The sequence below is a fragment of the Rhinoderma darwinii genome, chromosome 2, assembly GCF_050947455.1.
Source record: "Rhinoderma darwinii isolate aRhiDar2 chromosome 2, aRhiDar2.hap1, whole genome shotgun sequence".
Lineage (NCBI taxonomy): Eukaryota > Metazoa > Chordata > Amphibia > Anura > Rhinodermatidae > Rhinoderma > Rhinoderma darwinii.
The window spans coordinates 68,138,514-68,157,057 of NC_134688.1; the positions used below are offsets into that span (position 1 = coordinate 68,138,514).

The 18,544-nt window shown below is 42.9% G+C and overlaps 1 protein-coding gene across 7 annotated transcripts in view; it reads left to right on the forward strand.

Annotated features, from left to right (window-relative positions):
• The window catches only part of NBEA (neurobeachin), a 575,138-nt gene that overhangs the window by 238,148 nt on the left and 318,446 nt on the right, over nucleotides 1-18,544 (forward strand). For 5 of the 7 annotated variants that reach the window (XM_075851713.1, XM_075851718.1, XM_075851715.1 and 2 more), the window contains 3 exons: nucleotides 7,576-7,793; nucleotides 8,869-9,022; nucleotides 9,391-9,414. In XM_075851713.1, the coding sequence (XP_075707828.1) occupies nucleotides 7,576-7,793; nucleotides 8,869-9,022; nucleotides 9,391-9,414 (396 nt within the window). The remainder of the gene's footprint in view (nucleotides 1-7,575; nucleotides 7,794-8,868; nucleotides 9,023-9,390; nucleotides 9,415-18,544) is intronic. The other 2 variants (XM_075851716.1, XM_075851720.1) reach the window with 1 other exon arrangement.

The window sequence follows — 18,544 nt, forward strand, 5'->3', positions numbered from 1 at the left end:
GAGCTTTGTTATAGCAATAAATATGCCATATACCTTGTTAAAGGAGTTCAGTATAAAAGTTATAGGATATCAATATGTGATCGGTAGAGGTCCAACTATAGAGAACATGGGGGTTGAGGCAGCTTGGTGGATTGCCATGACCCCTTTGGCTTTTGCTATACATCTTTTATTTATATCCTGGTCTGGCAATGTGTAAGCTGGCCATACGTTTTAGATAATTGTCAGTCAAACCTGCCAATTTCAATGGGATTGGCCAAGGATCTAATGTGTATGGCGGCATCCCCCCTGATGGCATGCGGTAAGTCACTGCCAATGTTGTGGGGCCTATTCCCTTCTTCCCATTAAAATAAACAGCCATGCTTAGCCGAGTCGAGCTTGTATATTTATGGCGACCGCTATCTTACATGTATGGTTGACTTTAGACTTCACATTTTAATACTACCGCCCATGTTTCTGGCTTGCCTATTACTACTAATGAAACAGTCATTTGAATGATTTTCTAAATGTCATGTCATTGTTCCCAGGCTTTTTTGGTTACTATAGAAAATCCAAAAATCCATTATGAAAAGCTTAACATTAACATTAAAATCTAAAAACCAGTTTACCCGGACGAGGTTGTCAGATGTAATGAGAGCGCTGGAGTGGACTGAAAATGGTCATAATAATATAGGCTTCATAATAATATAGGCTTGAAACAGTAGGCAGAACCCAATGTTCAGAATAGTCCAGCAATAAAAAGATAATGTTTCAGTGTTCTGTAGCATTTATGTAATTTGTCCGTCAGTGAACGCCGAGTAGGAGTCCGGAGCCTCTTGAAGCTTTTCACAGAACTGAAGAGCGGTGCCGGTTGCTAGGCAACAAATGACATTCCATCTCATAACGACTACTGTCCTACTGATGGAGAATTACAAGTCCTGCCATGCATTAGTCACCGGCACCGGCCTCCACCGTCCACTTATAAAATAAACCTCCCCGTGGCCCTGTACTCTTAATATTTACTCATTTGCAAGAACATTATTATATGACAAGCGTTTAGTATGAAATAGGGAGATGACAGGGCTGTAGTGCAGTGAATTATGTTACAGGTGTAGATGCAGCCTTCAAGTTTTCTTTTGTAAACCGAGAAGCATATTTTGACAGTACCCCTTCCAATTAATGTTACACCTTACCAGCTTGCACAATATGCTGTTACGCGTGCTTTTTTTTATTTCTTGTTTTGCTCTTTTTCCTGTACCTCCCAACTTTCAAGCATTGCCAAGAGGGACAAACAATTTGGCTCGCGTAGCGCGCCACTGCAAATGTTTCCCTGTTAAGCCACGCCCCTGATCCCACCCATACACACCCGGTTTAGCCCCACACAGTATCACACATAGTGCCCTCCACAGTGTAATACCCCATAGAACCCCCCCACACAGTATAATGCCCCTATAGCTGCCCCAAAACAGTATAATGCCCCTATATCTGCCCTCACACAGTATAATATACCTATAGCTACCCCACACCGTTATAATACCCCATTGTGCCGCCCACGCAGTAGAATGCCCCCATGAATGCCCACACAGATGCCCCCATACAGTATAATGCCCACACAGATGCCCCGATACAGTAACGTCCGCTTAGCAGGTATCCCAATACAGTATGATGCCCCCTTAGCAAGTTCCACCATACAGTATAATGCCCATTAAGCAGGTTCCCCGATACAATATAATGCCCCCTAAGCAGGTTACCCCATACAGTATAATGCCCCATAGTGCCTAATAAAAAATAATAAAATAAATACTTACCTAGCCTCGTTCCCATGATGAGTGGAAGAAATCCCTCTGCGCCTCCGCTCTGTGCTATGAGTGGCTTGGCGCAGACAGGCGCGGTGATGTCACTGCATCTTCCCTGTCTGTGCCGAGCTGCTCACAGCTGCTTTACACAGTGAATGTTGAAGCAGGGCGGTAACTGGGTGACTAGGGCTTCCCCTTTTTGTAAAGGCATATATGCCGCGGTAGCTTTTGACTGCTGGGATCGGAGTTAAGTGTTGCCTGAGCCCGCTGAGTATGGAGTGGGCTCAGCCCGTTAGCCCGCTCCATACTCCATACTCCCCCCTTCATGGCCCTGCAGACAGTTATGTCACACGTCATGGCCCTGCAGACAGTTATGTCACACGTCATGGCCCTGCAGACAGTTATGTCACACGTCGCAGAGAGGTCAGCCATATCTAGCTATTTTGATAGTACATTAGTCAAACAGTCTGCGTGAAAACATTCCCTGCTCTCCCCCTATACACCTATAGCCTTCCCCATAGTCTCCCTATTGCACCTGGAGAAGCTCACCAGACATTTCTACATTGCGGTAGAAATGCTCTTATGAATAGGATGGGAGCTAATGTACTCCTCATGCGGTGACATCTATTTCAGTAGAGGAGACAGTTAGGCACAGTATGGCGAAACACTGCTCTAAAGTTCTAGAAATACAAGAAATATAGAAGAAATAATTACATGTACACGGTCAGCAGTTTCTTCTTCTCCCGTGTGTATAAATATTATTCACAGTCACGATTGGCAAAGAGGCACATAAAGAACCTCACCCCAACTTCCGCATTCATATTGAGTTTCAATTTTCTCTATGCCAATGAGATTTCATTGAGCCAGAAGCACACGGGGATCACATAAGTGTGTGCGTAGGGTGTGAGAGCGCAGTTACTTCCAAAATCTCTTCTATTTCCTAAGCCAAATGCACTGAATAAACTACGGTTCACAAATACAGACTTGATGATTTGTTAGAAAATGAAAACAATATACATTTGCACATTACATTATTTCTGTGTTCAACTACTCAGAATGACACGTTGTACCTGCCAGAAAAGTTCACACTGAGGTTATAAGAGTGATGGAGCACGCTCCCAACATGAAGATGTTGTCTGATGGTCGTCCTCAGCATTTATATTCTAGAGACCTCATACGAGAAGTGTTTCTCTAATAGTGGAAATATTTAAGCCAGAAAATGATTGTCTCAATTTATAGGGAATAACCTGCCCATTGTGTATTGACTTATACACAGTGAAGATCCTGTACAGTTAAAGGGAATGTATTACCAGAAATTGACACATTTTAAATCAGATTTTAATTATAAAAACATTTTTTCAATGTTCGTGTTCTTTCTTTTTTTTTGAGACTATTCACAAAAAAAACAACAACTAAAACTAGAGCAGTCTCAATAAGCTGACGTTTTCTGTATCTCACTGGTCAACTTTGCTGTGTAGACTGGGACAGTGTCGGCAGAGGGTGGGTGGGTTAATGACAGCTCTCTTGTACTGCTGGAGTCCTAGATAATGCAGGATAGCAACACCACACTCGCACACACGCACACACACCCACGCATGACATATTCCCTTTAACAATGTGTCCATGTATACTTCTACATCTTTACTCGACAGCTGCTGGGTATGGAGGAAACATCGGACTGTCCGATGTTGTAGCTTAGACATACCTCCCAACCGTCCCGGATCCGGCGGGACAGTCCCGGTTTCTCACCGCTGTCCCGCCGGTCTGCAAAATGTCCCGCTGCGTGCTGCATCCAAACAGCTGATCGCTGCTGACAGGCGCCCTGCATGCCAGACATCTGCAGCAGCGATCAGAAGAAGGCAGGAGTCTTGCGGCGGTGTTCTCAATCGATGCCGGCCCGTGAGTGGACCAATCCTGTCACCTGACCAGTCATCTGACCTGTCACCTGACCTCACCGGTCAGGTGACTGGACTGGTTCACTCCCGGGCCGGCATCGACACCAGTGAGAACGCCGCTGCAAGACTGATGCCTTCTTCTGACGGTGAGTGAGTGACTACAGGAGAAATGAGTGACTACACTGTTCATATATGGACACAGCTACGTCACTCACTTCTGAAGCGGAATCCCCAACCCTGTGGCTGGGGATTCCGCTACAGGAGAAGTGAGTGACTACACTGTCCATATATGGACACAGTGACGTCACTCACTTCTGAAGCGGAATCCCCGACCCTGTGGCCGGGAATTCCTCTCCAGGAGAAGTCAGTGACTACACTGTCCATATATGGACATTGAAGTCAGTGACTTCTCCTGGAAGGGGGGGGGGGGGTTGGTGCAACCTACAGGGGGCTGGGTTGCATTACCTACAGGGGGCTGGGTTGCATTACCAACAGGGGGCTGGGTTGCATTACCTACAGGGGGCTGGGTTGCATTACCTACAGGGGGCTGGGTTGCATTACCGACAGGGGGCTGGGTTGCATAACCTACAGGGGGCTGGGTTGCATTACCTACAGGGGGCTGGGTTGCATTACCGACAGGGGGCTGGGTTGCATAACCTACAGGGGGCTGGGTTGCATAACCTACAGGGGGCTGGGTTGCATAACCTACAGGGGGCTGGGTTGCATAACCTACAGGGGGCTGGGTTGCATAACCTACAGGGGGCTGGGTTGCATAACCTACAGGGGGCTGGGTTGCATAACCTACAGGGGGCTGGGTTGCATAACCTACAGGGGGCTGGGTTGCATAATCTACAGGGGGCTGGGTTGCATAACCTACAGGGGGCTGGGTTGCATAACCTACAGGGGGCTGGGTTGCATTACCTACAGGGGGCTGGGTTGCATTACCTGCAGGGCTGGGTTGCATTACCTGCAGGGGGCTGGGTTGCATTACCTGCAGGGGGCTGGGTTGCATTACCTGCAGGGGGCTGTGTGGCATTACTTGCAGGGGGCTGTGTGGCATTACTTGCAGGGGGCTGTGTGCCATTACCTACAGGGGGCTGGGTGGCATTATCTACCAGGGGGGCTGTGGCGTTATCTACAGAGGGCTATGTGTGGCAACAAACTTAAATGAAATTCATCATTTGATGTGTTTATGTGGGATATTGGGCGTGGTTAGGGGGCGTGGCTTAAAAACGTCCCTCTTTTCCGAATTCAAAAGTTGGGAGGTATGGCTTAGACAGAACAGCTGACATTTGTGAAGGACATATAAGGGAAATTACTAATAAAAATGGTCCTGCTCTTGGGTATACTAGTCAGATTTTCCATTGTAGCTTCCACGATATTCTAAAGCAGAATGCACGCTGACAAACGATACAGTGATAGATGAGATATCTACTTCACACACGTAGGAATGTCAGAAACAAATTCAGAAAGTTTTTACTCTACGTTACCCCCTGTAGGGGAAGAGTAGTATTACAAGGCACCCATGCAAATGATTGTAAGGCCTCGTTTACACGAGCGTGTGTGTTTTGCGCACGCAAAAAACGCGGCGTTTTGCGTGCGCAAAAGGCACTTTACAGCTCCGTGTGTCATCCCCGTATGATGCGCGGCTGCGTGATTTTCGCGCAGCCGTCATCATTATGACACTCCGTTTGGATGTTTGTAAACAGAAAAGCACGTGGTGCTTTTCTGTTTTCATTCATCCTTTTCACTGCGGTTGCGCGAATCATGCTGTTCGCACGGAAGTGCGACATGCGTGGTTTTCACGCACCCATTGACTTCAATGGGTGCGTGATGCGCGAACAGCGCACAAATATAGAACAGGTCGTGAGTTTTTTGCAACGGACTCACGTTGCACAATATTCACGGACTGTCTGCACGGCCCCGTAGACTATTATAGGTCCGTACGACATGCGTGAAAATCACGCGCGTCGCATGGACAAATAACACGCTCGTGTAAACGAGGCCTAAGACCTTGTAATACATGCTGAATCTTCCAGAACGGAAATCCCTTTTTCCAGAGGAGGGGAACCCCTATATGATCTCTATATACCATAATAGTGCATATGGAGAGAGGCTGTCCGGTTTGAATATCCCCTTTTAAAAAATAAAAAGCAGTGTTTCATGTTAACCAAAAATTTCCTTTAACTTATTTACTTCTGTAATTGGTGGAGATGAACGAATCCGTGCAGTCACTTTACCAACATTTTGCTGAAGGGCAAATTACTTATTACGGGGCCATATTTGACACATATAAGACCATTAAGGCTGAAATCGTATTCTGTGAACAAATTGAAGCCAGTCACACTCCCGGGACCCGGCGCTGCATGCAATTGAAGGCCGATCCCTCAAAATCACTCAAATTTGCTATGATTTACATGATGAATTTTTTGCTGAACTTCTGGTCATCCTACGTGCATACTAGCAGCGTCTCGGATCAGGTACACATATTCAGGCCGGTTTTAGCAATGTGTCCTTCTCTTTTTACCTCCTGTCCAAATCCTCATTGACTTTCCTGACACATTGATTAACACTATAAAAATCCTCTTCTACAAGACATTGTTCTGTGAATGGAATTTCACACCTTTGAAAATTGAGAGGAAGAAGTAATAAGAACACAGCTAGAAGACGAGAAAAATAATATGGTACGAAAAAAAAACGGTGTATTCTTCGGTAGATTTTAAATCGCTTGTCAAACAATTTTGGTGAAGCCTTTAAACAAATATGTTCAATATAGGTCTTACAATTTCCCGGGAAATATAGTTAGTGAATAGAAGTCCTTGAACTTGGTGTTGTTACCCAGCTTTCCTGAGTGACCAGTCTGCGAAATTGCTACAGGGATGTATCACTTTTTATCAAGGCACATTTTGCCGTTCAAGGGTCTAGGAAAGCTGTAATGATAGCCACGTTGGTTTTAACAACTTAACACTATGGCCAAAACGAAAGTTTCCGATGTGCTCCATTATGGTATTCCATGTGTCACCTGTTATTTTTCTTGCTGCTTCTATCTCTCTATATCAGACTGGGACGGTTGCTTAGCAGCAGTGTGAATCCGGCTCGGTGACACGCTTTCTCTACTTCAGTTTATGGAGATCCATGTGTCACCCATCACAGGCTTCACCAGTTCCGGTACCACACTAGTATTAACACAGGAGGGACATAAACTTCTATCATCAGCTACCGCTGATACTTAGACAGGTTCCTGTCAGACAGGTATTATATAGAAGAATATAGTGCTGCCTCCCTGTCTGTATACTTATCGTTTCTCAGCTTATTTAGGGGAATATAGAGAGAATGATTCAGTTCCCCCCCCCCCCAGCATGCAGAAATGGTATGGCCTTTAGCTGGTCACGTGATGCTGTGAATGAGCATCATGAGTTGATAGCAAAGCAGAGAGGAAGAGAAAGCTGGGGAAATCTAAGAATCAAGATGGAGGCTTTTTTTTAAAGCACAGACAAGACAGCAGTTCAAAATGTAAGTACAGGATACATAAAAGAAGTGTAGAGTTTGGTTACAGGTGGGGAATGCAGACATGGAAAGTTGTGTTACCACTGGAGGTCTTCCTTAAAGCCTTTTTTTCTAAAGTGTGTGTGATTGGGGTTTTGTAAAAATCCATTCACTTGCATTGTACTGTACTTTATTGGAGATTGCTGGTACAGAATCTGCACCGAAAATCTGCAAAATTGTGCCGTGTGAGAATTTGGTCTAACTGCTTGTTTACATGAGGTCCATGTTCCTTTCCATATTTTATTTACAACAAATAGCTACCAGCTGCAGATTGAATTGAGTTTTCCTTGTTGTACAGTTTTTAAGTTTTTATCTTTTTTTTTTTTTCACATTGACTATATATCATTTTTTATTTTTTTTAGGCAATCCAGGGTCGGATAGTCAGTCAACATGAGCGAGACTTACGTGTTGATTTGGGATTCCGTGGCATGCCAATGACTGAGGAGCAGCGCCGACAGTTCAGCCCTGGTCCACGAACCACAATGTTCCGTATTCCAGAGTTCAAATGGTCGCCAATGCACCAACGACTATTAACAGATTTGCTGTTTGCTTTAGAGACGGATGTCCATGTTTGGAGAAGGTATTTTTTCATGTTTAATTCTGCTGAGTCCAGTTTTCTTTTTGCTGCAACATTTTAAAATCTCCTTTCATTAGGATCTTATTTCTGTTTTTGCTAAAGAAAAATGAAAAGTGGATGCAAGCGTGCTGCAAATGGGCTGTGTGAATGTAACCCAATGCAGGGAGATACCTTAATATGGGATCTGATTGGCTACTACGTGTGCTCCACCAGTTTTCAGAACCCGTATTATAAATGTGGACTGGATTTTGCTAGAGTTTCCCTTTTAAGGGTACAAACTCTGCAGCGTTACAGTAGCAGCAGTGTGAAAATCTCATTCACACACAGTTGAAAAAATCTGCAGAGAAACCATTCAAACATTGACCTGCAGTGATGTATTATAAGCCGCAGCATGTCAATTTATGCAGTGAAATCACTGCTCTTCTGTTGCGAGTTTTCCCTATTGAAATCAATTGCCATTTTTGCAGCAGAAACGCTGCGATTCCGCTGCAAAAATCGCAAATGAGTTTTCTACTTCCCTGCCGTAGTCTTAGCGACATGATCCTCTCTTCTGAGCGCAGCCTGTCCTCCTGGGATGACATTTCATCCCATGTGACTGCTGCAGGCAATCAAAGGCTGCGACGGTCACATGGACTACAGCGTCATCCCAGGAGGCCGGGCTACGCTCAGAAGAGAGAGAGACACGTCACCGTTTCTAAGGCGGGTGGTAAGTATAACATTTTTTTTCCTGCAGTATTTCCACAGTGGACATTTCACCTGAAAAAACTGCACCCCAATTTGGTGCGGTTTTTCGGGCGGAATTCCCTGCGGTTTCCAGGACGGATAAGCTGTGTACTTTTACGCAGCGTATCCACCTTGTGCGACCCTACCTTTTTTAGGCATCATCGAATGAGACAAAAATGCTATATTTAAAGCCTCATGTGTCTTTAAATATGAAGAAAATGTTGCACATTGTCTGTTCTCTTCCCTTATGAAGCTTTTACTAATAACTATTTGCATATCACACTAGCACAGAAGATTATTTTTGCAGATCATGTTTTCCAGATGTACCATTAAATGATAATTTTTTATTCCTCAGCCATTCAACAAAATCTGTCATGGACTTCGTCAATAGCAATGAAAACATTATCTTTGTTCACAACACCATCCACCTGATTTCCCAAATGGTAGATAATATCATCATTGCCTGTGGAGGGATACTGCCTTTGTTGTCTGCAGCCACATCACCAACTGTAAGTACAATGTTGCCATCTAGTGGCGATTGAGAGAATATCATTTATTTTATTTGCTCTTTGTAGGTTTTGAGCACTGCAGTATATAGTAATAGAGAATTTTTTTTATATTTTTTTACCAGTCTTAATTTTATCTTCAAATGCTATGCTATTTTTTTTTTTTGCTTTGTGTTTTTTTAATATTTTATTATAACAGTAACTATATATTATTCTACTACCTTAGTTAAATGGGATACATATATACCTGCTGATTTATTTTATATGAAATAATGTAATTGTTTTGCATTTGATTTTTCGTTTCGATTTTAATGCTTTTCTTTTTCTTGTACTGTTGTGGTCTGTTGTCTGTGTGTCTGTTTCATGTCCAGGGTTCTAAGGTTAGTATATCTGATGTAAGTTTCCTTTTTTATTATTTTTCATTAACCCCAACCTCCCCATTGTATGTTGTGTCTTTACTTGGTAATACTACATGTTTTTGATTGAACTGTGACGCATGCATTTATAAAAGTCTAATTCTTTTTGAGTAAACGCAGATATCATTGGCAAAATTCATACCAGCGGTGACTTTACAGGGAATGTCAAATCTTATTTAAAGAAACCTTCATTTTTTGTATAGTGAAAAGTTAGAAAAGGTTATTATAGGCTTTGCATGTTCAAGATCTCTGCTTTCTGTCCATTATCACTCTTAATGTACATTTAGATGTAGAAAGTCCAAGTTACTCACACAGCTTAATAGGTTATAACATTGTGAAAGTGTAAGGACATGCATAATAGTGTCGACATGCCGTCAAAAACCACTCCGCCTGCTGTGGGTGCAGATTACAATTGGCTAGTTATTGGCCATTCCGCAACTCAGCAGACTGTATCACACATCACAGGCTTAGATACATTGCCCCTGCAGTCAGTATCACACTTGATAGACTTAGATACAAAGCCCCAGCAGTAAGTATTCTTGTACTTACATTCCCCCACTCCCAACATAGTAACTGTGGACAGATGTGGTGCAGCCGCTATAGGTACGCCACTGCGCGAGATGAACCGCTTTGAAAAAAATCATGATTTTGCGATACTCTGTCATGAGATGTCTGTGTGGCCACCCAGTGATTGTGGTGTGAATTGCAGCCTGTCAAATCTTTTGCTAGCATGTCACGATATTGAATTGGTTTCATGAAAAATTGGAGCCCTTAACCAAATTCAAGCAAACGTAAGGGTGGACACATCTGTATCCGTGCTTAGTTTATCAGACATGTAGTGCATCATGTTGGGAATACATTGGCACTTGGTGTCCCTGAGCAGTGGTCTTCTAGTGTATGACGTTTTGAAGAATCACCAGGTTTCACGCTTGACTGCCAAAACGTTACAAACGATGACGTACACAAATGAATAGGGAGTCCAATAAACCCAGTAATATAAATAAAAACATATCAACTTTATTGAATATTGCCATTATACTCCAAATGTTGCATGAACAATTAATAAATCGCAGCAAGGGGTGGAGAGGTGCAGCTCCACAGCATTAGGCCCCATGCACACAACCGCAATTACGGACCCATTCAGTTCTATTGGCTGCGGACACCTTTCCGTATCGCTACGGATGGGTGTCAGTGCCGTAGAACTGTGCCGGCAATTATGGAGCATGTCCTATTTTTCGTATTTTACGGGACGTGCTCCCATACTTTGTATGGGAGAATGGCCCGAAAATGCAAGCCGTGGCCGGCCGTGCCCACAATCGCGGGCCGTGATTACGGGCATGGCCATGTGCATGAGACCTAAGATAGAATTTTAATAAATTGCATGCGCACAGTCCTCACTGATCGATACTGCTGACTGCAGGGAGCACAAAAAAAGTTACTACCCCCAATCCCGACACCTGTTTTCCTACTTTTGGTGATTTCCTTAATAATGTCCTCTCTTCACAGAAGAATGGTAGCTAGGCCTTATCCCTGTATCGAACTACCTGGCCAAAATACAATGGGGGAGATATATCAAAACTGGTGCAAAGGAAGGAACAGAGTAGTTGCCCATGGCAACCAATCAGGTTGCTGCTTTCATTATCCAAAGGGCCTTTTGAAAAATGAGGTGGAATCTGATTGGTTGCCATGGGCAACAACTCTTCTTTTCCCTTGCACCAGTTTTGATCTATCTCCTCCCGTGGTTTGTCGGTGCTCCCTCCCCCTTCCATTTAAAATGACATGTATTATTGTTGTCCTGAAAACCTAATTGTAAAAATAAAAAAAAGATCATCAGATCAGTCTATAAACATCAGAAATGTTGGTCTCTGCCTCCTAGCCTAAAAGGCCTCAGCAAGTAGGAGTGCTGCACTCTGTCACCCAGTAGAGGTACAGCAGAGTTGAATGGTTTAGATGTAGCAGAGCTGAAGGGTTTAGATGCAGCAGAGCTGAATGGTTTAGATGCAGCAGAGCTGAATGATTTAGATGCAGCAGAGCTGAATGGTTTAGATGCAGCAGAGCTGAATGGTTTAGATGCAGCAGAGCTGAATGGTTTAGATGCAGCAGAGCTGAATGGTTTAGATGCAGCAGAGCTGAATGGTTTAGATGAGGCAGAGCTGAATGGTTTAGATGCAGCAGAGCTGAATGGTTTAGATGCAGCAGAGCTGAATGGTTTAGATGCAGCAGAGCTGAATGATTTAGATGCAGCAGAGCTGAATGGTTTAGATGCAGCAGAGCTGAATGGTTTAGATGCAGCAGAGCTGAATGGTTTAGATGCAGCAGAGCTGAATGGTTTAGATGCGGCAGAGCTGAATGGTTTAGATGCGGCAGAGCTGAATGGTTTAGATGCGGCAGAGCTGAATGGTTTAGATGCGGCAGAGCTGAATGGTTTAGATGCAGCAGAGCTGAATGGTTTAGATGCAGCAGAGCTGAATGGTTTAGATGCAGCAGAGCTGAATGGTTTAGATGCAGCAGAGCTGAATGGTTTACATGCAGCAGAGCTGAATGGTTTACATGCAGCAGAGCTGAATGGTTTAGATGCATTAGAGCTGAATGGTTTAGATGCAGCAGAGCTGAATGGTTTAGATGCAGCAGAGCTGAATGGTTTAGATGCAGCAGAGCTGAATGGTTTAGATGCAGCAGAGCTGAATGGTTTAGATGCAGCAGAGCTGAATGGTTTAGATGCAGCAGACCTGAATGGTTTAGATGCAGCAGAGCTGAATGGTTTAGATGCAGCAGAGCTGAATGGTTTAGATGCAGCAGAGCTGAATGGTTTAGATGCAGCAGAGCTGAATGGTTTAGATGAAGCAGACATGTGATTGTCATTTGGCAGAACGCATCTGATATCATAGTTTGCTGCCGATGGTTATTCAATAGGAGTACAATAAACGTATACGGACGTGTGCAATGTGATGCACAAAATAATCAATCCATATATTATGCTCTTCCCATTCCTTTTATCATTCAGCCATGTTGCATCTTTGATCTCTTATATGTCATAGGGTTAGGCCTCAAGTAGATTTCCGTTGGCCGTTGTACGGCCGTTAATGACGGATCGGTGAAACACGGACTGCACGCGTAGGACTTCTGTGTGCGGTCCGTTATTTCACAGGCCAAATCAATGAAAAGGCCTAGACTGTTCCGTCAAAAACGGACATGAGTAGGACCTGTCCTATTTTTGACGGAACGGCCACACGGTGTGTGCATGGCCCCATTGAAATGAATGTGTCATGGGGCTATCTGTTAAAAAAAATGGATAGCACCCTGAAGAAAAACACTGAAGTGGGCAAGAGGCCAATCAAATCGATTACATGACCAAAAATATGTTGACCGCTCTGGTCACCCTATCTGTATGTGCTTGTTGAGCATCTCATCCCATAACCATTGGCATAAATACGGGGCTGGTCTTTGTTTCAGCAGTCTCCAATCTTCTAGAATCCTTTCATAAAATTTTGGAACATAATCGTGGTATTCACAAAAAGTCAGCAACAAAAGATCCCCCCGATGTATACCTCAAATGTAATCTGAACAGCGCCTAATACTGTCGGATGGTAAAGCGCAGGTTAACACTGTAGAGACTGCCCCATTACCACGTTATTCGGAGAGGTGTCTGTGTACCCTTGGCCATGTAGTACTCCTGTATCCACGTCGTCTTATGACCGCACCTATAAGGAAGAGGAAAGTTGCATCATTCAGAGCCATATTGTAAACGGATTTTCTGTGTATGTGGCAAATAGCCAGTAATATGACAGACGATATATTTTTCTGCCTTCTGTCCCCCATAGTACATAGTGTCAGAAACTGGAGATCTGTGTTAGTGAGGCACAACATACCAGAATCCGCAGGCGTCCATGTGCTGCCAGTATTTACTGGTCTTGCATCACCGTCTATAGGGGTTTGACATTTCATAGCTGCTCATCTCTTAAAGAAAATCTATATTAACTGCTGTGTGCTACGAGGTATGTAAATCAGGACTGGAGAAGCCAAATAAACGCACTCAGGAAATTGTCATGTAATGTAGATGTTTAGCAGATGTTCGATCTTTGCCGAGCCTTTACAGCACCTGTTACTTAGATCCAGCGGTAAAAGCCATTATGTAACTTTAGTACGACGTAGATTTAAGACGGACTTGTCAGCTGGATCTTAACGTGGCCGAACACTTCTGAGAGCTGACAGCCGAAGCCGAACGCTATTCTTCACTCACGACTCCCATATACGTGTATGTTCATGTGTCTTCAATGAAGAGAGGGGAATTGGCCATTGCCAGACTTGCCGTGGGGGGGGAGTTGGGACACCCCCATACACATTAGATAGTTGGCCGGTTCGGCGACTTTCATCTAATTTGTATGGGCATCTTAAGACCATAGACTATTAATACTGTTCGATAGCCGCAAAAAAAAGCAAGCAAACCTAATGGGGGAAGTTCATCAAGCACTGTACTCCGAAAAGTCACAATTTAGACAAAAACGAGGTTTTGCACTAAAATTTTGCCTTTTGACACTGCCTCCGCCCCTTTTTATTTTTATTTTTTAAACATGGGCGGAGTCCAGTTTAAAGGGGGCATTGCCGGTCATGGCAGCAATAAATTTACTATCATTTATAGTATAAATTAGGCGCATCTTAATCCATTGATTTTTATATTAAGACTGGCATATGAAACGCCAGTCTTCTTAAAGAGGCTCTGTCACCACATTATAAGTGCCCTGTCCCCTACATAAGGAGATCGGCGCTGTAATGTAGGTGACCGTAATGCTTTTTATTTAAAAAAACGATCTATTTTCACAACGTTAGGAGCGATTTTGGATTATGCTAATTAGTTGCTTAATGCCCAAGTGGGCGTATTTTTACTTTCGACCAAGTGGGCGTTGTACAGAGGAGTGTATGACGCTGACCAATCAGCATCATGCACTTCTCTCCGTTCATTTACACTGCACTAGCGATATAGATATATCGCTATGTGCAGCCTCATACACAAACCCTAACATTACTACAGTGTCCTGATAATGAATACACATGAAATCCAACCTGGACGTCATGTTTACTCAGAATCCTGACACGTCTGACTCTTCTGTGAGATTTACAGCACGGGAAACGAAATCTCGCGAGATTACGGAGCTAAACGAGATTTTGCATCCGTTGCTGGAATCTCACAGAAAAGATTCAGAAGTGTCAGGATTCTGAGTACACATGACGTCCAGGCTGGATGGTCATGTGTATTCATTATCAGGACACTGCAGTAATGTTAATGTTAGGGCTTGTGTATGTAGCTGCACATAGTGATATAACTATATCGCTAGTACAGTGTAAATGAACGGAGAGAAGTGCATGATACTGATTGGTCAGCGTCATACACTCCTCTGTACAACACCCAATTGGTCGGAAAAAAAATACGGCCACTTGGGCATTAAGAAAGTCATTAGCATAAACCAAAATCGCTCCTAACGTTGTGAAAATAGATCGTTTTTTTAAATAAAAAGCACTGCTGTCACCTACATTACAGCGCCGATTGCCTTATGTAGGGGATAGGGCACTTATAATGTGGTGACAGAGTCTCTTTAAATCTTCCCCTTTGTGTTTTCAATTCCTCAGCATTTTCAAGATGTTAGTTTGTTGTCAGTGAATGAAAACATTCAGTGACTGATAACTCATACATACCTAGTCTTGCTCTCAGCTGAGAAGTCAAAACAATTGTATCTATTCTAGGCAATTATCTGTGAGATAAACAGCCAGGACTGAAGAATGATACATTGTAGCAATTGCCTAGACAGTATACAAATATATCCACCTCTGAGCTGAGAGCAGGACTAGCTCATATCTGGGTTTGCAGCCTCTGAATGGAAGCAACAGTTTTCCCATTCACTGACCGCAAACTAAGATCTTGAAAATTGTGAGGTATTGATTCACAAAGTATATTAGAAAGTTGTAGAGCTTTGTAATCTTAAAGTGTAGCTAAACGTTCAACAAACTTCGGACATGTCATAGTGACATGTCAGAAGTTTTGATTGGTGGGGGTCTGATCACTCAGACCCCCACCAATCGCTAGAACGAAGTGGCAGAAGTGCTCATGTGAGTGATCAGCCGCTTAGTTTCTGTTCGTTTTTTACCGGAAATCAATATATCGGAGTACAGACTGAATAGAAAGTCTAGGAGCCCGTACTCTGCTACATCGGCTTTCTGGAAAAGGCCGAACAGAAACTAAGTAACTGAGCGCTCACATGAGCACTTCTACCAATTTCGTTTTGGCAATTGGTGGGGGTTTCAGTGCCTGGACCCCCACCAATCAAAACTTCTGACATGTCACTATGATATATAAGAAGTTTATTGAACGTTTAGTTACCCTTTGAAACCGGAAAACTTCTTTGGAATTATTGTTAGAAAAAATAAAAATCACTTTTTTTTTTTACATTTCCCTCAAAATATAAATTAATTACTAAACTTTATGTACCTTACAATGGCACTAAAGGAAAGTTCAACTAGTCATGCAGAAAAAAAACAAGGCCTCATACAGCTGTAAAATAATAATAGTTATGAATGCCGGCATGCCGAGAGGCAAAAATAAAATAATCTTTTGATATTTAAAGACAAAACTGGCCCGGCCTTCTAATGTTCTTTCATGTCATAAAATAAAGGAATATTGGTATTCCTCACTATTTATCTGTGTCCAATGAGATTTTCACTATCGGACATTTTGATAATTCAGTTTGGAATGAAGAAACCCATAGACATTAGATGTCTGATGCCAAATCCAGACTTTTTCTGCGGCTTTTCATGTCTGAGGGCATCAGAAAACAAACCCAACTGATTGAGGAAAACAGCAATGGAGGAAGTTGGATTTTCTGCTGGTTGACTACGAGATAAAGCTGTGCCTGGGTCAAGGCTGTCTGGGTGCCCACCCAACAATTTTTTTTTTTGGAATGACCAACCACCTAATATCTGTGTGTACCCATTGACAAGTAAAATGGGTCTGCCACAGACTTTTGAGGCTGTTAAAAACTTGTAATACCAAGCACCACACATAAAGGTAAAAGAGCAAAAACAACAGTTCTGAAATGAGTGAAATAATTGAATACGCAGTAATAATAGATCAAGAAACCGGTCACAATGCTGGATTACAATTCATATATCAGACCTTATTTTCAAAGCCGTAGTAATAATAATGTAATGGGTTCTGTTGCTATAGGTTATGGTGGACGGTCCTTGGGGTTTCTCTTTCCTGCTTTCTTTTTGCTATTATTCTTTTGCCCATTTCTACTTCGCTTTATGAATGAGGTGTTACTTCATAGAAGTGAAAACCGCAGCAAGATAGGACAGGCAGGTCAAAATCTGCCTGCAAAATCCTCCGTGTGAACAGGGCCTTACTGCTTTGTGTCTCGGCCACCATTCTAGCCAACTGCAGCAGACACAACCATTTTTGTTTGCTGTGAGCGTTTGACCTACTTGACTATGAATGTTTGCTGGTTCTGTGTGCTGTGTAGTCTGATGTTTTCTCTGCTAAACCAGTAACCATTTGGTGAAACTTTATCTGTAAACTAGTAATTTCATAATGTTTTAGGCCCTGTGCACACGCTGTAGATATAGTTGCAGATTTTGTTCTTGGTTCTGAAACAACCATATTCAGATGAATGGAACAGATTTTCAGTCACAAAAAGTTCTGTGACAAAATCTGCATCGTGTGGAGGGGCCCTAAAGGCTATGTACACCTTTGAGATCTTTTAAAAAAAGAAATAAACATAAATATATATATATATGTATATGTGCGTGTGTGTGTGTGTGTTTATCATTGTGTTTGGTGCAACTCTCTAAATGCTTTTAGTTAAAAATATTTTTACTTCATGAGATACAGCTGCTTTGTGTTCTGTATACAGAGCAGCTGTATCTAGCGCTGAAACCTGAATCCATCAGGTCAGCAGGTCCTGTGTCTCTGACACGCAGGATCGAGCTGTTAATGATCATATCTAAGTTCATAACTTAAGTGATCGATTACAGGTGGATCCTGTGTGTCAGAGACACAGGACCCGCTGACCTGATGGATTCAGGTTTCAGTTCTAGATACAGCTGCTCTGTATACAGAACACAAAGACACTAGCTGTATCTTAAAAAGTAAAACATTTTAAAAAAAATCGAAAGTTACACCAAACACAGATGGACATATTTATTTAAAAGCAATAAATAAATACTTCAAAGGTGTTCACGGTCTTTATTCTCTAGTGAACTGGAGGATGTCCTAAAAAAAATCCTTTCCATTTAGACTTAGGGCTTATTCAGATGCACGTATAATACGTCCGTGCTACGCGCGTGATTTTCACGCGCTTTGCACGGACCTATGTTAGTCAATGGGGCCGTTCAGAGAGTCGGTGATTTTTACGCTGCGTAAAACTCACGATGTCCTATATTCGCCCGTTTTTCGTGCATCACGCACCCATTGAAGTCCATGGGTGCGTGAAAATCACGCGCAGCACATGGAAGCACTTCCGTGTGACGCACGTGATTCGCGCAACAGCAGTTAAAAGTATGAATGGAAGTAAGAGTGTCATAATGATGGCGGCTGCGCGAAAATCACGCAGCCACGCATCATACGCTGCTGACACACACACACATATACGATAGACAAGTCCTGTCTTCCTAACCAGTTCAAGTTTCAAATAGAATTAGAGAGCAATTCCACTTTTTAACAACATTCACAATATAATTCGACATACAAAAGTATTAGTTTAGTATTCTACGCTGTTTTTGTACAGTTTTGAGTTATAAAATGGTGTTCGCCATTCATTTCCACAGCTGCTTTCAGAATTCTGCTGGTTGCTCTTGGAAACAGACAGCAGTTTAGCATTACTCCGATGTCAGACATGTGAACGAACAGCTTAGTTCTTATTGTGTCTGAGCTCCCACAGTGCACTGCTCTCAAGTGACAGGAAACCAGCAGAATTCTTAATATATCAGTAACCATAAATATGTTGAAGATGAAGCAAATTATTTATAGGCTCCATGCACACGATCGTAGATTTCATCCGTAATTACGGACCTATTCATTTCTATAGCCGACGGACACCTACCCATATATTTACGGGAAGGT